This window comes from Macrosteles quadrilineatus, unplaced genomic scaffold (assembly GCF_028750875.1).
Source record: "Macrosteles quadrilineatus isolate MER2022 unplaced genomic scaffold, UCM_ALF_1.0 Scaffold_482__1_contigs__length_60286, whole genome shotgun sequence".
Taxonomy (NCBI): Eukaryota; Metazoa; Arthropoda; class Insecta; order Hemiptera; family Cicadellidae; genus Macrosteles; species Macrosteles quadrilineatus.
The window spans coordinates 26,422-48,287 of NW_026543075.1; the positions used below are offsets into that span (position 1 = coordinate 26,422).

The 21,866-nt window shown below is 34.7% G+C and overlaps 1 protein-coding gene and 1 long non-coding RNA gene across 2 annotated transcripts; both read left to right on the forward strand.

The window, feature by feature from the left end:
• The first annotated feature begins 746 nt into the window (after positions 1-746).
• Positions 747-3,065, forward strand: LOC128982543 (ATP-dependent DNA helicase PIF1-like). Its single transcript, XM_054401499.1, has one exon. It carries the CDS (start codon positions 747-749, stop codon positions 3,063-3,065), a length of 2,319 nt encoding a protein of 772 aa, XP_054257474.1.
• An 8,699-nt stretch (positions 3,066-11,764) lies between these two features.
• LOC128982540 (uncharacterized) lies at positions 11,765-16,666 on the forward strand. Its single transcript, XR_008489686.1, has 2 exons — positions 11,765-11,870; positions 16,530-16,666. It is a non-coding gene; the product is annotated as an uncharacterized LOC128982540 (long non-coding RNA).
• Positions 16,667-21,866: the final 5,200 nt, after the last annotated feature.

Below are 21,866 nucleotides of genomic sequence, written 5' to 3' on the forward strand. Positions count from 1 at the left end.
CATTTATGAGTCAATGAATCAATTTATGAATCTGTTGAACCATGTATGGTTCAAGGCGGGCGGCATGTTCCGTATTCAAGCATCTACGCAACCAGGTGAATCCAGACTTCATTCATATTTTGTTCTGACCCTTGCCCTGTCACGTGATGTCTGGCAATTTCCCCCATTCCTCATGTACTCTTCAACCCGGCATCATGTTCTCGCCATTTTCCCTAGTTTTGTATTATAATATTCCCCTACTCTATTTGTGGCATATAAATTGAACTTATATTATCGTATGTTTATCTTATGTATTTATTTGTGACACACCTAACAAAAAAGTGAACTGAATAGTTAAAAACTGTATTCAAACTGTTCTTGGTGCAACTACCGGTCGCGTACGCGAAAGCTGGCCAGCAAACATCAAGTGCGTCAACGGTCTACTAGACATCACTTCAGTAAAAAGGAAGGTACCAAATCACATTTCTTCCTATTTAAAAGTTTATTATTTTGTGCTCACAGTGTGTCTCTAAAGCTGATCTTAACATAATATATCTCACATCCCTCATTTTTTATACAGTCCACCATATCGAAGTTTACCCCCCAATGGTAATGAGGGGAGTATAACTTCAAGAAACAGATCGATTCCTGTGCATGACGGCTGGGTTGTACCGTATAACTCAGCATTGCTTCTAAAATATGAGGCACACATCAACTTAGAGGTAGCTTCCACTCGACGAGTGATTAAGTATCTATTTAAATATCTAATGAAGGGTGGCTCGCTTCAGAACGTCAAAGTTACTCCTTTGAGTAAACAAGACGATGAAGTCGAGCACTATGTGACTAAGCGTATGGTGGGAGCCAGTGATGCATGCTGGCGTCTCTTGGATTTCCCAATATCAAAGTCTGAGCCCACCGTTGAATGTCTCCCTGTTCATCTAGAGGGAAAACAGAATGTGTGTTTTCGACCTAACAACTTGACACACGCCACTTCTGGAGCTACCTCTGACTTGATCTTTTATTTCAATAGGCCTCGTGACCCAATGTTTGACAATTTGACGTACCAGTGTTTTTTTGAACAATACATTGTTCACAGCAAACGTCCAAGTAGTGCTGAGGTTTACGAACATCCAGACGGTAAGCACTTCTTAACTTCCAGAAAACGTGGCCAAAAGATCTGTCGACTCTTCTGGGTTTCACCAAACAGGAGTGAGCAATATTTTCTTCGGCTGCTGCTCATGATCATACCATGCCGTGGTTACGCCGATCTGCTCACTCGAGGTGGTGATGGTTGCACTACATTCCAACAAGTAGCACGCACCCTCGGTTTGGTTGAAGATGAGGACGAGTACCACCAGGCACTGAAGGAAGCTGCTCGATTTATGGTCGGCCCGAGGCTCCGCTCTTTCTTTGTTCTACTTTGTAACATGGGAGCTCCCGCGGCCCTCTTGTGGGATGCTTTCCGGGATACATTGTGTGAGGACCATTTGGAGCGGAATCCTCTTGATCACGACGTTGCTTTCAAGCTGGGTCTGATTGAAATCGATCGAAGTCTTCGCCGTCAGGGGTCCTGCTTGGCCGACCACGGTCTGCCCATTGTAGATGACGACACGACCGAATTGGGTAGGGAACTACTCATCTACGGTGAGAATCAACAGAGATCACTAGTAGATGAGTGGGAACCAAAGCTTTCCAACGACCAGAGAGTGGTGTTTGATTATGTAAGATCGATATTACATGGCCAGGTTGGTAGTCGGTCCATAAAACTTATCTTCCTCGACGGACCTGGCGGCTACGGCAAGACCTTCTTAATTCATGTGATCCTCGCATACGTTCGTAGTCTTAACAGGGTTGCTATTGCTGTCGCTAGCTCCGGCATTGCTGCTGGTAGTCTGCCTGGTGGCACGACAGCACACAGTATGTTTAGGCTGCCACTTGATCTCGGCGATGGCACTGGGTATTGGAACTTGACCAACGGATCTCAGCGTGCAGAACTCATCAGAGCAGCCCAGCTCATAGTTTTTGATGAGGCCCCGATGGCTCACCGGTACATTTTTGAAATCATCGACAGATCTCTGCGTGACCTTATGAATTCACCTGAGCCATTTGGGAACAAGATCTTCCTCTGCTGCGGAGATTTCCGTCAGATCGCACCAGTTGTAGCTAAAGCTCGTACTCCAGCAGACATTGCTTGTGTATCACTGTGTGCGTCATCTCTGTGGTCAAGCTTCAAAATCTTTTCCCTGTCCACCCCTCACAGAACTTCTGGCTCCACTGCGTACTCTGAGTTTCTCCTTAAAGTAGGCAATGGAACAATTAGATCTGTTGATTTTGAAGAAGGCCGTGGCTGCTCAAGTCTGATTCCTTTGAGCGGTATTAGATATGTGACATCACTACACGATTTAGTTGACTTTGTATTCCCCGTTTGTGACCTGAGCCATACAGATAGAATCGCTGGCCGGGCTATTCTTTCAACCATGAACGCCAATGTCCAGCAGATCAACAACACTGTTCTCAACCTGACGGACGGCTTCGTTCATGAGTTGAGAAGTGCTGATTCTGTGGACAAGGAGAACGACGATGGTATGGATGTAGACGTTCACTTGTTGAACCAGGCTACTGGCAAGGGCGTGCCAGACCATGTCCTGCGACTAAAGATTGGCTCCATGTGTCTCGTCATGAGGAACCTGAACATTGACAGCGGACTTGTTAACGGCACTAAAGTGATCGTGACCGCTATTAGACCTCGTCTGATCACAGTGCGACTTCCTGGACAACGCGATCCGATTTGTATTCCCCGGATTCAATTCGTTTTCCCGTTTGTCGAGGGGTCTCCGCTTCGCGTCCGCCGTCTTCAGTTTCCTCTCATGTTGGCCTATTCCATGACTGGCCACAAAAGCCAGGGCCAGACGATTGATCGTGTCGGAGTCGATCTTCGCAGTGACTGTTTCACGCATGGTCAACTGTACGTCCTTCTCAGTAGAGTCAGACATCCTGACGACATCGTTGTTCTGGTCCATCCTGACAGGGTCCACGAAGGAGTTGCCTATGCAAAGAACATTGTATACGACGAGCTCCTTCGTTAATTCCTACTTTGACCTAAGCAGTAGGCTAGGGGATCTGCTTCAACAAAACTCCCCGTCGTGATTTGACATCCATGGCAGTACGACAAGGGGTCTGCCTTAACAAAAGTCCCCGACCTTTAGTTTGTTATTGTGTATTTGGTGTGTTTCGTGTGTTTTTGTGTGTTTCTTGTGTTTTTGTGTGTTTCGTGTGTTTTTGTCTGTTTTGTGTTACTGTTTGTGGTTCCGACGTTTCCCGGCCTCCCCGTGGCGGAACTGGATATGCCATACAGTTTGTGGCTAACTGACAGGGAAACAAACATTACTTGATCTATTTTCATTAATAAATTTATAAATGTTTACTAACATCTTTTTACTTGAAATAATATAACTTTTAATATAAATAATTGTAAATTAATATGGTTCCTACGTTTCCTGGCCTCCCCGTGGCGGAACTGGATATGCCATACAGTTTGTGGCTAACTGACAGGGAAACAAAACTAACTTAATATATTTTCATAAACTTATACATGAATATTTACGATGAACTATTTACTTAATATAATACTTTACTATTCTCTACTTATCAATCTACTCGAATATTTTGTGAAATGGTTATTACTTCAATATCGATTTTCGCTATTACAACCCCACAAAGAATTTAGAGATGCGGAGAGTGCTTTCTAGACCACTTCTAGGTGTGCTACGGGCTTGAAATTTCCCCGGCTTCTTGGTGATGGCCTCTCACCCCTTCCTAAATTTCTGAATGACGACTAACAGCTAGGGGGCCTGGGGGCGGAGCCCCCAGCGAGCCAAAGGCGAGTACAAAGTATACAGTTAAAAGAATAAAGCTTTATCCTTAAAATATAACAAAGATTTGCCAGAATAACAATTTACAGTAGAATAAACATATTTTCTAGGGGTCAAACGAACATTCGCAAGAACGAGGCTAATCTGGGCCGCCCCATAGTTTTTGATCCGAAAATACATTGTTGATAGCATCATCATACACTCTTTCTTTTTTACTCCTCTCGTTGTATCAAAATAAATTATTCACAAAAATGGATAATGTTATATGATGTAAAATAATGTACCCAACAATTAATTTTGGTCCTATAATATTTTTCCTTTGCCGTGTTCATTCACATGCCACACATGAATCTTTTTACTGACAGGTCTTATATATTTGTATTAATAACTTTACAAATCCATGTTTATGGACTCTAGCTATCTAAAACACAATGAACGATCTTTTTCCAACAGTTAGATATGGCTGCTGTGCAATGAAAAAGTCAAAACACTTGAATTAATTAATTTTTCTGCCGAAATCAATTATTTACAAAAATTAAATAATGCCATACGATGTAGTGTCCAACAATTATGGCCATGTTCATGTAACATCTTTATTGTATCTAGTGTAATCTTAAGTTATTTTGAGCCTGAAGTCCAGCTAACGTCTTTAGCGCTCAGCTTACAACGAGTTTTCATAATCATAAAACTATTATGTAAAGATCCCCCCCCCACTTTTTATCGTTTCAAATAGTATTATACTTGAATGTATAACATATGAAAAAACCCCGCAACTGCAAGTAAGCGAATTCCATTTGCCTGATTGGGTGTACACTAAAAATGCCTCCTTAAAAATACCACATTTATTCCCTATTTAAATATAATTAGTTTAACGAGTACTTAGGTTTGATGCAACAAGGGCGGTAAAAAGGTGTTTTTTTTTCAAAATGTTAATAGTTTAGTAAGTAATGAATGTATTTTCCGAATTTGATCAAAATATGTTAATAAAAAAGCAAACCACAGTTGACTTATTCTTAAATCTTGAGGAGATATTTTGTTGTTGTTGTACTTTCAAAATCTATACGTTTTTTCTGAAGTCGAAATTAAAATTGAATATTTTTGTTATTATCTGCACAGTACTTTGTTAATAGTTAATATATAATATACCGTTTTACTGGACTGATGGCTTGATTCGTGGAGATTAAGATTTGCAAATCATGAATTATGAAAGTTTGTTTTAGTTATGGTTTATGGTGATAAAAAAAACCCTGTTTTCCATTTTATAAATAAAAAACAATTGTATTTTACACGGTTTCTTATTTGGAGGAAACTTTCTCCTACCTTTATTAACCCTTAATTTGACAGCGTGCCATTATTGGCACATGAGGATTCAAAAAAATGTCACGTTCGCCTGTTAACTTTTTAATTCCAACAAACGGCGTCCAAAGGTTCTTTGCCTATTGCTATTATGGTTTAGTGCACTATAGTGAAAGTTTTGGAAATTACTATTAGTCCAGCAGCTAGCTATACTTTAGTGTGCAAACTTGCGTATACTCAATATTCTTGCATAACGTTTTAGTTTGATGTCTAGGGAGTTTAAAAAACCTGGGTGTTTACCTCCTACCCCCCACGTTTTCCGGCTATGACGTAATCAAAATGGCGGCCATTGATTTTTAAAAAGCGTATATTTCGCAAACTATTTGTCGGATCGGAATGAACTTTTTTTTATTTGAAAGATAAGTTTACATGCTATCTGTTTTACATTTACATATTTGTTGTATGTTTAGGAAATTTTTCGTAATTTTGCAAAAATCTGTATTTTTAAATATTTTTGTGTTATTTTTGTTTGTAACGTTTTATTGATACAGTATATCAAAAACCACCAATGGAAAAAGTTGTAGAACATTTAAAAAGCTTTACAAAAATACCAAATTCGATATGTTTTACTCAAAATATTACGTCAGGAAACTAGATAAATCTCATAAAAACACCTATTTTGGCGCAAAAACGCCTATTAGTCCGGCATCTAGGGCAGTGCACAAGTCTTATATAGACAGTTTTACCATTCAATGTTGATGTATGTGTCTAAATAAGTGTTTTCAACTCGGGTGTCACTTCTGCACCCACTGCAGTTTCCGGTTATGACGTCATCAAAATGGCGGAAAGGGCTATATTAAAAATAACTATATTTTACATACCATGTATCGGATTGGAATGAACTTTTTTTTGTTTGAAAGATAAGTTTACATGCTATCTTTCATACTTTTACACTTTTGTTGTATGTTTAGTGCATTTTTCGTAATTTTGCAAAAACCTATATTTTTAAATATTTTTGTGATACTTTTGTTGATTACGTTTTATTGATACAATATATCAGAAATAACTTAAAGAGAAGGTTACAGCACGTTTAAAGGGCTTTACAAAAATACCAAATTCGATATGCTTTATTCAAAGGATCACGTCAAGAAACTAGAAAAATTGTACAAAACAACCTAATTTGGCGCAAAAACTCATATAAATCCGACACCGATGGCTGTGTACGAGTCATATATACACAGTTTTACCATTCAATGTTGATGTATGTGTCTATAGAAGTGTTTTTAACTCGGGTATCACGTCTGGACCCACTGCAGTTTCCGGTTATGATGTCTTTAAAATTGCTACATGTTACGATTTCACCAACTATTTTACTTAAAATAAGACCATTACCCCCTTTTATGCAAATAAAAGCACAACAAATCAATGTAATTAGTCCATAGGAAGTTTCCCACTATATAAATACCCCCGGTGCAGCAATCCTGTCGACTAAGCGAATTTCCATTTGCCTGGATTGACTTTTCAATAATTATATTAAATTAACATTGTTTAAGAGTAACTAGGTTTGCTGCTCAAGGGAAACTAATAAAGTGGACTTTTTATTCAAGTATTAATGGCTTAGTGTTGGATAAATAAATCTGCCAAGTTTGATCAAAATATATCCATAAACAAGCCAACTACTACATTTACAATATTGTCCATAAAAATAACATAGGAATTTTAAATGAAAAATGTTTTTATTTTCTCCTTAACCAATAACCGTACAAAAACGCTTTTACAAACTACATTATTTGTTTTTTTCAAGGTCTTTCAAAAGGTTCGGAGAAAAATTGATAAATTTTGTGTTATAAGGGTAAAAAAAGAGAAAATCCCATTTTAGTCCCATAAAACCCCTCTTTGAACTCCGTTCCTATGGTCCGATCATGCTGGTTCGCAAAATTATTCAAATTAATCCTGCCTTACACCTTCAAACCAAATTTCATCTATTAGTTGGACACAAATGGTGGAAGTCAGTTACGTGATTTTCAAAAGCATATTTTAGCAAATTTTCCACATTTGAAAGTAGCTATTATCGCAAGTCTCATGGTAATACCTAGGTCCGGGACCGTTTACATTTTTTAATTTGATATCCCCAGAGGCCAAAAACATGTGTGTTCAAATGTTAGATTGTTAGATGAAATTTGGTTTGAAGGTGTAAGGCAGGATTAATTTGAATAATTTTGCGAACCAGCATGATCGGACCATAGGAACGGAGTTCAAAGAGGGGTTTTATGGGACTAAAATGGGATTTTCTCTTTTTTTACCCTTATAACACAAAATTTATCAATTTTTCTCCGAACCTTTTGAAAGACCTTGAAAAAAACAAATAATATAGTTGGTAAAAGCGTTTTTGTACGGTTATTGGTTAAGGAGAAAATAAAAACATTTTTCATTTAAAATTCCAATGTTATTTTTATGGACAATATTGTAAATGTAGTAGTTGGCTTGTTTATGGATATATTTTGATCAAACTTGGCAGATTTATTTATCCAACACTAAGCCATTACTACTTGAATAAAAAGTCCACTTTATTAGTTTCCCTAGAGCAGCAAACCTAGGCACTCTTAAACAATGTTAATTTAATATATTAATTGAAAAATCAATCCAGTCAAATGGAAATTCGTTTAGTCAACAGGATTGCTGCACCGGGGGTATTTATATAGTGGGAAACTTCCTATGGACTAATTACATTGATTTGTTGTGCTTTTATTTGCATAAAAGGGGGTAATGGTCTTATTTTAAGTAAAATAGTTGGTGAAATCGTAACATGTAGCAATTTTAAAGACATCATAACCGGAAACTGCAGTGGGTCCAGACGTGATACCCGAGTTAAAAACACTTCTATAGACACATACATCAACATTGAATGGTAAAACTGTGTATATATGACTCGTACACAGCCATCGGTGTCGGATTTATATGAGTTTTTGCGCCAAATTAGGTTGTTTTGTACAATTTTTCTAGTTTCTTGACGTGATCCTTTGAATAAAGCATATCGAATTTGGTATTTTTGTAAAGCCCTTTTAACGTGCTGTAACCTTCTCTTTAAGTTATTTCTGATATATTGTATCAATAAAACGTAATCAACAAAAATATCACAAAAATATTTAAAAATATAGGTTTTTGCAAAATTACGAAAAATGCACTAAACATACAACAAAAGTGTAAATGTATGAAAGATAGCATGTAAACTTATCTTTCAAACAAAAAAAAAGTTCATTGCGATCCGATACATGGTATGTAAAATATAGTTATTTTTAATATAGCCCTTTCCGCCATTTTGATGACGTCATAACCGGAAACTGCAGTGGGTGCAGAAGTGACACCCGAGTTGAAAACACTTATTTAGACACATACATCAACATTGAATGGTAAAACTGTCTATATAAGACTTGTGCACTGCCCTAGATGCCGGACTAATAGGCGTTTTTGCGCCAAAATAGGTGTTTTTATGAGATTTATCTAGTTTCCTGACGTAATATTTTGAGTAAAACATATCGAATTTGGTATTTATGTAAAGCTTTTTAAATGTTCTACAACTAAAAATACAGATTTTTGCAAAATTACGAAAAATTTCCTAAACATACAACAAATATGTAAATGTAAAACAGATAGCATGTAAACTTATCTTTCAAATAAAAAAAAGTTCATTCCGATCCGACAAATAGTTTGCGAAATATACGCTTTTTAAAAATCAATGGCCGCCATTTTGATTACGTCATAGCCGGAAAACGTGGGGGGTAGGAGGTAAACACCCAGGTTTTTTAAACTCCCTAGACATCAAACTAAAACGTTATGCAAGAATATTGAGTATACGCAAGTTTGCACACTAAAGTATAGCTAGCTGCAGGACTATATCACTTTAGACCAACATATAGAAAAGGAAGTATGGAGGCTTAGTGTAGAAGGTTAGTAAATTACTTCTTATTTCAATATTTTAGGCTGTTTACCTATATATCTAAGTGATTTGGACAGAGTAAAGATGAGAAAACATAACCCAGGTCAGAAATTAGCTTAAATATGAACCTTGATTTTTTTATAAACTAAACAATTTGAGTGTGACAAAAATGACACATTGCCAAAGAACCAGCATTGCCTAATTGCCTAATATCTGATTAGGCCTAGGCCCTGTAAACTTATCTCTCGCAATTCTTTACCATATAGAGCCTTTAGCAAAATAATTACCAGGGCTGTACCCAGACCATGATTTAAGAAGTAAGTTAGGTGTAACTTAGTCATGGCGTGGCTGGTCCTGTTTTATAAGAAAATATCCCTTCTTTATTTATTTAAAACTGGTTATTGAACGTAGGAAGAAGAAATAAATCAATAAGTCATCATGAGTGCCGGTAGGTTTAACCATTGACTATATAAATTAAAGGTTCTTAATTTTATTCTCATTTAATCTAGCCTATACTGAATCTAGACTAACCTATGGGTATCTAACAACATTAGGATTGTACTTACCTTTATCAATGAGAGCGGCAATTCATGGTAGTATATTGTAAAAATGTATATTGATTTTGGTAGGTGTATGGCTATGGCCATACACCTACCCCTAGTGTAACTTAACTTAGTTACTGAAATTATTAAAGGTAGGTAGCCTAGGGCCTACTGTTTTCATATCCTTAACCCACATAGGCTTAACTTAGGCCTAGACCTGCCAGCTAAACTATTTCCACTGTCGATTCTAAAAATCACAGCTGTAACATAACCCTCCGAGTGTTATTTGTCGCTGCAGCGACTCACAAACACTGTTTACGGCGACGGCTCTATGACTGACAAAATCTGATTTAACTGGATCGAGTTAGGTATCGTTTTATTTGACAGATTCAGAGCTTTCTCCGGAGGACTGTCTCTAAACGCTTTTCATTTTAGTTCCGAAAATATTGTAGCAGACAGCTGACGTGCGTATTTGTAAACAGCTTGGTTAACCTCGGACCGATGACTGATGTGTTTTATTACCTTTATCATTGTTTTAGTGTTAAAAATCTAAAGTAGTGATATACGTGGTGCATTATAAGAAGATTTAAGTGATTTTGAAGGGCTGGTTGATGATCCTGAAGAAGTAGGTAGTGATATTGATGTAAATTATCAGCCAGATTCCTAGCTATGGTTAGGCTATGCATTCTTAGCTAAACGCTATGTACTGAAATCTGGTTTTCACTCATAACTTATTTTTTTGATAACTTACCTCACTATATGATTATATATTTCTAATCCTCATAAAATTTAGAACAAAGTGGCTATTTTCAAATATTTATAGGCCTATAATTTATACAATTTCATTGAGCGCGAACTTATTTTTTTTTTTTGAAAATTTTCCAAAATATTTTTTTTACCTAAAAAAATTTTTTTTGAACAAATGTTCCTTATGTTTTATATAATATTGAAGCCCATGATTTTACAAACAAAATGGTATAGGCCTATAGAACAGTATAATTAACATTGTTTTTAAGCTTCTCAGATCCGTTTTAATTAAACCTTGCAAATGAGCAAAACATAGGCAGACATTAAGGCCAAAACAAGGGACACTCGGAGGGTTAAGGCGGGTAAGTTACACTTCCATATCTGTTATCACAAACAACCGAATGAAAATATTGATCGATATAGACCTATTGATTATTCGATTTATTGTTTGGTTAGGTAGGTAGGCCTAAGGTTAATCAATATTACTCATTCGGTTGTTTGTGCCAACAGATATTTAAGTGTACCCCTTAAGGCTTGTAATTAAGAACTTTTTAACTTATGAAGTACGTACATGTTTGGTCTAGGCCCCAGCCGGAGATTCACTTTTTAATTAGGCTTACTTAAGTTAGCCTATGTAACTTCAGGGTAACTTAAAAAGTATGGTACAGTCTCTTAGTTGGGCTATGCGTAATCAATTGAAACCAAGTATCAAATTGAAAATATTGATTAATAATAAATTTTTTAGACTATGCCTAACCGGTATACTTACTTATTCAAGTAGGTAACTTGATTAACTTATAAAATAAAACTGTCATATCTTACCCTAACCTTGCTAACCAAACTTGCTTATAGGCAGAATGAAAAAATCAAATGAAAGTTTACCAACCAAATCGATAACTTAGTTCCAATTGATATTAGCCCAGTTAAGAAACTGTAATCACTCCCTTAGGAAGTATGCTTATTCTAGCCACAAACAAACTTAGCTATAAACAAACTTTGTGGCTAACTTACCTACAGAGAGGCCTACTTAACTTATTGGTTTCATTAAGTAAATGATAGCGATTTACATGGTGAAGTTAACTTTAAAATTTAAAAAAAACTTTAACAAGGCTGTCTAGGCTAACTTAGTTAAAGTTTTATTTGTACGGTAGGTTATTTTATTCACAAAGGATACACGTCCGGTAACCGAACGTGGATTAGGCGTCCGACAGTGATGTCACATGGTTGTGGGTGCCTGGAACACCATTACCACAACGATACGAAGAAAAGCGTCACGGTGTTATGAATAGAGTACTCGGCTGATGTACTGTTCAAAACATATTTTGGAAATATATATAGAGAATGCTAGTCCGATTAATTTCAATTGTGCCTAACTCCTCTATGTCTTTTAGGAGCAGGTTTGAAGCAGTTCACCGAAACAGAAAAAGCTCTGGAGAATGTGATTAAGGACTGGCTGAGGCCGTCAAAGAACCGTCTGCTCAGCAAGCAGAAGTCAAGGTAGCCTATTACTACACATAATGCAGCTTAGGCCTAGCAATAATCTTATAAAGAATAGCAAAATGATTTATTGAGGAGAACAGGTCAAGTCCTGAATATTCTTATCACAAGTATCATTGTCTTCACAGCAATGAAGAATACAAAAAAAAAACATTTATGATAACCTACTTATTTTAGTATGAGAAACTAAGTAAATAATCCATTAACTTGAATGATATTCCATTATTATTAATTCTAACAATGTACCTTCTAACCAGTTTTTGTAATTTACCAGCCATACAAATATTTGATTTCACCCTTCACTATTGTGTCTACACTACTAAGTATTCATACAATTTTATAACTTACTAGCTGTGTGCCCGTTCTACGCACGGGGATCTTATAGTAGTCAGTTTAAACCTTCTTATATTAAGAACAGCAGTTGAAGTGCTATAGACGATTTAGATTGGTAATTTATAATACAAATTACCAAAATAGGCCACGAAATATTGATACATAAACAACGTAAATCGTAAACAATTCGTGGCAGTTCATGATGAACTCATTCATTTCATTTTTTTAAATTGCTGAACTAATGTTTTACTAAAATGAGTCGTCATTTTCTTAGCATAAACTAACATTTTAGAATCCAGACAGAGAAAACAAAACTTATACAGTTAAGACATCAATTAAATTGAATACGGCTGTAATACGACTGTATAATTAAGGTGCAACACCAACGATAACTAATTTGTAAATTACAGTGATGTGTTGGTACGTAAAAATTATTCTTGCTGCTACCAACAGTTCTAAGGAAAAGAACCAGTACCAAAAACCAACGTTTACAGTTAAGAAGTACATCTGACCAATTAAATGCGTTAATCAAGTCCCAAGGTTTTGGATTTCCTCGTAAAAAGAAGTTATTTCTCAATCAAAGCTATTTCCCATTAATTGCTATATTTGTAAAGAACTTTTAATGTAAAATTATTCTGAGCAATGTACAGACAAAACTCTAATTTTATTTATATAGAGATATAAACTTGATAAACCCAATGAAACACATCAAAAGACAATATTTGTGTTAAGTCTTCAGATCACAAGGAAGGGAAATGAAAGTGAAAAGGAAATACTTAATGACAAGGAATGTGATCTTTTGGCAAATTTCCCATATAGGGAATAAGCTATTACCGTAGGTCTCATGGTAATACCTGGACCCGGGGCCGATTTACTTTTTTGTTATGAGGTCCCCAGAGGCCAAAAACACCATCCGTTCAAATATATATATATGTGTACATTAGCATGATAACTCGAAAAAAAAATCCAATTTTGATGAAATTTGGTATAAACCTACATTTATTCGAACGAGTTCGCGAACCAGCATGATCAGACCATGGGAACGGGGGTTTATGGGGTAAAAATGAATTTTTCTCATTTTTGACCCTAAAAAAATAATTTATTCATGTTGAAGCCTTCCGGAATTGGTAATCAATTATAACAGGTTACGTACCTTGACGTCCACAATCCCTTAGTCGGTGTCTGTTGACTATAGTTTCGACTACTACATAGTCTTTATCAAAAACAGAACGTTAAAATAATTACATTCGCTGAATGATGTCAATTCTTAAATATATCGAACACACAAACAAACATAACACGAACACGGTAGACATTTAACATAATTGGCCGGCCGGCACACGTCACTGAACTGGTCGACGACGACTGACTATTTACCCCACTCGAGTCCTGGAGGCACAGCTGATAAACGAAATGGAGTGGGGTAAATAGTCAGTCGTCGTCGACCAGTTCAGTGACGTGTGCCGGCCGGCCAATTATGTTAAATGTCTACCGTGTTCGTGTTATGTTTGTTTGTGTGTTCGATATACAGGGTGGAACGAAGTTAGTGTTAAAAAAATTTATGTGTTAAACTACTAAGTATTGGTGACAAAATGGCACCAATTTAAGTTTCCATACCCTCACAGGTAGGGAATAACAGACAATTTAAGATTTTTTCAAAATATTTGTACTTACTTACATAAAATGGCAATAAGTGCATCAAACATTGTTTTTATTCCAAATTCATTGTCATTTTCAGAATCCTCGTTAAATTTCCAATAGTAATAGTACAAATTCATTGAGATTAAACATCTGCATAAGCCCTTATTTGGCCACGGAAGTTTGAATTTGTGATTTTTTTTAAAAAAGTAATAACTTTTTCCAAAGTTTTTCTATACTACACTGGACTGTAGAGAGTGTCAAATATTACTAAAAACTTTTTCAGTTAATAACCTTTAAAATGATGTATAAACATCTACTGTTCCTTTGATTTGTCGTTCTCAAATTTAAGAGTTTCACACGAAAAACACGGAACGGCTAATGTTTAATTTCCTTTAAAAAAAACATGTATTGGCTTTAATGATATGGCAACAGCTGCTTTAAAAATCATGTTTAAATGGGTATTATTGCAATTTTCAGAATCCTTGTAAAATTCTAATAAGAATATTGAGGAATTGTTAGGATTAACACTTTATGAACCTATGGTTTGTGATGAATTTTCATTTAGGGGATTTTCTTCTTATTTATTGGAATAAATTTAATATCGTTTACTGTGTTAGTTCTATGGCACATTCAACCGATGTGCGAGATTGACAATTTGCAAAATACACAATTTGAATGATAAGAATGATAATGATGGGTCATATGGTGTGGTTTGCTGGCATGCCAGGTCGCCAGACCTAAGTCCACTGGACTTGCTTTGTGTGTTATTTGGAGTACTTGGTCTACTCATCTTTAGTGGAAGATAATTAGGAAATTAACTACTGGATAATGAATGCAGATGTGCTAGTCAGGGGAACGTTGTATTTTAATGCTACTATTGGTGCCACGTGCAAAAAAGCTTGGCTGTGTATCTGGGAAAATGGAGGAGATTTTGACAAAAAAAAACTCAAGTAGTTGGCATCAAATAGAAGGCAACTATTAAAACGTCAAGGAAGTAAGGAACAGTTATTTAAGTTTAGAATATTGTGTGTTTTAGAATTAACTTTTAGTTTTTGTATAAATAACTAAAACTAAGTATTTTTGAGGTGTTAACAATTATTTTAGTTAAGAAATATATCACTTGACTGAGTTATTTCCATTAGCCAGCACAATTGATGTGGTATTGGATTGATGTGTCTTAGCACTACAATCAATTAATTGGTATACTATTCATAGGTTAATTTTCGGTTTTTGGTGAACATATTGACAACATTGTAAAGTGTAGTATCTACATAATTTTATAGGCTACTCCATTGGAAGTATTTGCTTATGCTTAAAAAAAATTCTTAAGTTAAATGTACCATGTGTAACTTTAAACAATATTCAATGTATTCAAAAAAATACAAATAAAACTAATTTAACAAGTTTTTACGAAACATACGTTTATATGCATGTTTATCCTAATAGATCTTTAATATTCTTACAATAAATCTCACAAGGATTCCAAAACATACAATAGACCTTATTCAAATATAACTGTTATTGCAGCTATTGCCATATTATTTAAGCAAATACATGTTATTTTAAAGGAAATTAAACATTAGCCGTTCCGTGTTTTTCGTGTGAAACTCTTAAATTTGAGAACGACAAATCAAAGGAACAGTAGATGTTTATACATCATTTTAAAGGTTATTAACTGCAAAAGTTTTTAGTAATATTTGACACTCTCTACAGTCCAGTGTAGTATAGAAAAAACTTTGGAAAAAGTTATTACTTTTTTATAAAAAATCACAAATTCAAACTTCAGTGGCCAAATAAGGGCTTATGCAGATGTTTAATCTCAATGAATTTGTACTATTACTATTGGAAATTTAACGAGGATTCTGAAAATGACAATGAATTTGGAATAAAAACAATGTTTGATGCACTTATGGCCATTTTATGTAAGTAAGTACAAATATTTTGAAAAATCTTAAATTGTCTGTTATTCCCTACCTGTGAGGGTATGGGAACTTAAATTGGTGCCATTTTGTCACCAATACTTAGTAGTTTAACACATAAAATTTTTTAACACTAACTTCGTTCCACCCTGTATTTAAGATTTGACGACATTCAACGAATGTAATTATTTTAACGTTCTGCTTTCGATAATGACTACGTAGTAGTCGAAACTATAGTCAACAGACACCGACTAAGGAATTGTGGACGTCAAGGTACGTAACCTGTTATAAAAACATAACATTTTGGAATTTCTTTCCCAACCATTTTTTAGAGCTTAAAAAAAGAAATAATTTAGTATATTGAAGAATTGTTGTATGCCTAATGGTTACGGAAAAAATTCAAAAAAGTGCAAATTTATAATTCCCATGTTATTCTTATGGAGAAAATGAAAATTGTTGTAGTTTACTTTTTTATGGATATAATATTGATCTAATTTGGCAAATCTATTTACAGTATTTCAGATACTGTTGACTTTAGGTCAAAAAACACTGTTAACCTTCCCCGTAGCAGCAAACCTAAGCACTCGTTAAATCTAATGCTATTTAAATTGGGAATAAATATGTCTTAATTATGGAAATATTTTAGTAAATATATAATTAGACAAGTTGAAATTCGCTTAGTCTGCAGGTTTGCTGCAGCAGGGGTATTTTATTTATTGATGTTATAAAGTTTGGTATTGCATTAATATTGTTTTATTATTTCCAGGAAAAACCGAGGCGAGGAAGAGCCTCAAATCCCTGTTAGGGAGGAGGGTGATGAAGACAGTAACAATTAAGGATCTCAACTACTGTGTTATTTCATCATTATTTCAATTATTTTAATATACTTTTTTCAAACATGAATGTGCATTTTAATTTTTGAATTTAACCTCTATTACTTTTTGTTGTTTCATTAATTAATATACAATCAACAAAAGATTTATAAGACAATATGGTGATTATTAACTTACATTTTTAACAAAATTAAACCAAAGTAAGGAAAAGTATTACTATAACATGCTTTTAATGATTAAAAGTAGAAGAGTGAAAATTATTTACAGTTACAGAATAAAATGTGATTCTTGGATTCCTAATCATGATATCTCCATAACACGATTTGGCATTAGGCTACCCTTTAACTTTCAGGTGTATCTTTTTCTAAATAACAAGTTTTTTTTAATTTAAACAATATTAAAAAGGTAAAAATTTGGTAAAAAAAAAATTTCATTTTTACGTTAAAAAATGTGAAAATCGCACAGTTTATCACATTAATTTCACGTGAATAAAACATTTTAAAACGTGAAAAAGTGAAAATATAGTAACAAAATTCACGTCTTTTTTTTGTGATTTTTCACGTTATTATCACGTGAAAAAGTGTGACATTTGCATGTTTTTTTCACGTGAAATTGTCGTGAAAAGACCTACTCTTTCACGTGAATTTCACGTGCATAATGTAAAAAGGTAACGAAAATTTCACGTGAATTTCTCGTTTTTGTGCTATCTGGGATGTACCTCTTCTTTTGACTTCTGTTCTACGGGATCAGTAATACCAAGTGTCTCTAATTTCCAGAACATCGAAATATCCTCAGAAGGATCACTAAAAGAAAACATACTAACACATGATGTATTGCATTCTGTCTTACTATTATCAGTTTCCACAACACTAGATAAGCGACCCATTAATGTCCAGCCTAGAAAGGTTTCCATTGCGACAAGTCCACTATTCAGCTGAACTTTGTTACCTGTGAACAACTTACCAGCAACATCTGCACCAATTAATACTTCAATTTTTGCATCTGATTCAGCCACATCCGAAAGAACAATGTTAGCAGCTTCTATTTCCTCAAGTTCTGGACCTCTCCTGATACTAGGGATATTTTCACTTATAAGAGGTTGATCCAAAACCTTGAACCTACATTTATAGTCATTATTCAGATTGGCAAGAACAATTTTAAACATGTTATGTGTAACAACATCCGTCTTAACACCACCAAAAAGTGAATGAGTTAAACTCTCTTGCCCCTCGGCATACATTCCAATTTCAGATGCTGTTGACTCAAGAATATAAGATCTCATCGAACCTGTATCAATTAAGGCTCTAACAGGACAAATCAAACCTTCATGGATCAGATTGACCCTCAATGTCTGCAGATAAATCTGTGATTTTGTTTGTTGTCCTAAGTTAGATAGATCTTTGACCTCATTACCGATACTCCTGTTTGATTTTTCTTGCAATCCTTGTTCCTTATTACACATCAAAGTAGGGTGTTTGCGGTAACAAATACTACATTTTAAAGGACGTCTACAAAATTTAGATGTATGTCCCTGAAATAGACATGTAAAACAAGCTTTTTTATCCAAAACAATTTGTCTTTTTTTACTGATCCATTTTCTTTGCCTGAAGACAATCTGCACTTTTGCGAGCTTCTGAGCAGAATATACAATTTAACTCTTTTGACCTGTTAGTCAAGCAAGATGCTGAAGGCATATTGTTTGAAGTTTTATCAATATTACTTCTAGGGCTTACCCTCTTACTCGTACCGTAACCAGTCTTAGCCAAAACAATTCTTTCTTCACCTTCAACTTCTGATTTGATGAACTGCCGCAATCTCTTCAATGTCTGCTCTTCTGATTCTGATGATTCTTTATTTTCTCCATCTGAAGACAAACTGCATCTCTGCCAAGCTCTAAGAAGATCATCTGGTAAGCAGGACTCTACTAAAGGCAACAAAACACAAGCACATTTATCTGTTGTTACCTCTAAGCTTTCCAATGCTCGTAGTTGACATTCTAATTTGTCGTAAAACTGCATCAGAGACAAACTATGTTCTGTGTTTTTCAGTACCAAAGCTAGCAGCTCCCTAACATATACTTTTACTAGAAGTCCGTCCCGCCCAAATCTACCTTTAAGTTCCTCTAGAGCCTTAGGATAATTATCTGCTGTTGGTGGAAAACTCTTTACTACTTCATATGCTCTAGACCTAGGAATCATACTTTGTAACAAGTATTGGAACTTTTCTGCAGCATTTAAGGTTGGTTCCCTATCTATTGTTTGAAAAAGACTCCAGAAATGTAGCCAGTCCTTCGGATCTCCACCAAATTTGATCAATTCAACTTTTGGAAGTCTCACTTTGCTTTGCTTAGGTACTAAAGTACTGTTGTTACTTACAGAATCGCTGAGAGAACGAGCTTCATCTTCTAGTCTGTTACTTACTCTCAACTTGTATTTGATTGATTCAAAAGTCTCCTTATATTCATCCTGTTTTGCAAGTTCGGCTTCAATTTCTTCATCAGTACTTTCTTCAAGCATTAAATTGAATACTTCTTTATCAATTTCATGTAACTCATTATACCTTTGTTCTATTACGCCATAAAGAGCATTAGCTCTATCAAATTCATCTTGACAAACTTCATTAAACTTCGATACTGTTCTACTAAATGTACTTCTCAAAACTTTCCTTCTTTTTAACAAGGCATCCATAGTTCAAATAAAATCTATACTTTTCCAACAAATAAATTACTTCCACCAATGCCCCACGTTGGGCGCCACAATGATACGAATAAACTGACAAAAAATGTGAGTACTCATTGTTTTTTGTCAGTCTATTCGTAATATTGTGGCGCCCAACGTGGGGCGCCACAATATTACGAATAGACTGACAAAAAACAATGAGTACTCAGTGAAAGTAGTGACAATAATTTATTTGAACCATTTTACTAACATCTTCTTTATAAGCCAACATAAAACTCAACTCTTTTGTTTACATTCTCTCCTTTAAATTAATAACATGTGTTTTAATTATTAGTAAGCATACAATATTAACATTGACAACAACTGGCAATTTGAAACCGAAACGGCACACGGAAGATTTCTCAGGTGCCGTTTGACGTCACTAACTGCTGACGTCACTTTGAGGGAACACCATTACCGCAACGATACGGCTTTGAACCATCGGCCTCGGTGGTATAATGGATAGCGAGTCGGGCTGATAATTCGAGTGTACCGGGTTCGAATCCCGCTGGTAGCATTAACTTTTTGTCAACGATTTTTTAATATCAGCAAGTTTGGTTAGGTTATGACAGTTTAATTTTATAATTATAAAATTATAAAATTGAATTTTAGGCATTTATAATTTTATTTTATGAACAAAACAATTTTTTAGATTAGTAAACCTTCATTCGATTTTTCCATTATCAGCACGTTTGGTTGGTTTGGTTAGGTTATGAAAGTTTAATCTATTAATAAGAAATTATAAAATTGTCTGTTTCCTCAGACGCAGCAGTTAGTGGCGTAAGCAGTTAGTGACATCAAACGGCACCTGAGAAATCTTCCGTGTGCCCCACCGATTTGAAACCAGTAAGTTAAACCATTGAATATAGGTTAAACCAACACAGCATATATAACAATATTGGTGTATGGTGTATATATAATAATAATTTGTTCTCTTATCTACTTAAAACATGTAAGAAAGGGTTTCTGATTTAAATATAGGCTATAGTAGTAGGACGTCCGAAATATTTTGTAATTTAGGTATATACTTGCTATTATATTATAATTGTTGTATTCTGAAGCAAGTCATAAGCTTAGGGGTTTGGAAATATTTTTGAGTAACAAAATACTTTGTAACTTTTATGAGCAATGAAATTCAACTCCTAACCCAACCCTCTCACCTACTGAGTGCAGAGCTGAAGTATAAATAAAATTTTGGAAGGTAACATCAACATCCATGTCCCAAGTTCCATGTTCCATGTCCCATTATCCATGTTCCATGTTCCAAGTTCCATGCTCCATGTTCCATGCTCCATGTTCCATGTTCAATGTTCCATGTTCCATGTTCCATGTTAAATGTTCCATGTTCCATATTCTAGTTCCATGTTTCATGTTTTATGTTCCATGTTCAATTTTCCACGTTCCACGTTGTTTTTGTGTTTTAGTGTTTTTTTGTTTTATGTTTATGGTTTATGTTTTGTGTTTTGTGTCCTGTGTTCCATGTTTCATGCTCCATGTTCCATGCTCTATGTTCCATGTTCTATGTTCCATGTTCCATGTATACTCGTAAGGTCCAATAAAAAGTATAAATTTGATAATTTATACTACAGAACAATATAACTTCAATAGGATTTAGCCAATGTTGAAAAGAAGACATTTCATTTTCAAGTGCACCACTGACATTTTATTAATAAAAGCAATGAATTCACAATAAATCTATACTTTTCATTTAGTTAAGTTATACCTCTGTATCTCAGTCCTTAATAATTATTGAATTGAAACAATCTTACATTAAGATGGCATGGTGCCCTTCTGTAGATCTCTATTTTAAAACAGGAACTCGTCTGTAAAAGAAATATACAAATGCATAAAATATTACTAATATAACTATTCTAAATATAAATTTCAATTACCATTTTCTTTCGTACAATGTGCTTTTTGCAAGTTAACATACTTATAACCTAATTTAACATATTTTAGAATTTGAAGTTAACCAACAGTGAATAGTATTTTCCCATATCCATGTTCAATAGTATTTTTAATACAAATTTTAATTTCAGATTTAACTTTCCTAGATTATAAAGGATAATAATATTTTGTACTTACAATGCCTACTAGATTTGCCTGCCATGAGATACAGAATTTTGAATGAAATCAAACATTGTGAGGGAAATGAAAAAAGAAACAATGTTACCACAACAAACAATTAAAATAAACCAAATTATGCCTCTTACATACTATAACTAAATTTGCTGGATTTTTTTTAACAAACAATACAAGAATTAGTATTGTTGTATTATAAGTCTGTTCTTTTTATCATGTGTTTAAATATGTTTGTTGTCAGATGATTTTTGTAAACATGTTTTTGTAAACATTGGTTTAGTTTGGAAATAGAGTTTGTTGAAGCAAGATGTGTGAATAATATTCTTGTATAAGAAATAGAACATGGTGGCAGCTTAGTGGATTTTTTATCGAACAAAGTCTAAAACCACGCATGATGTCAAGTAAGGGCAGAAAAAAAACGAAATACTCGTAGGCAAAGGTATGAGGACAACGAGGAGGACGATGCCCAAA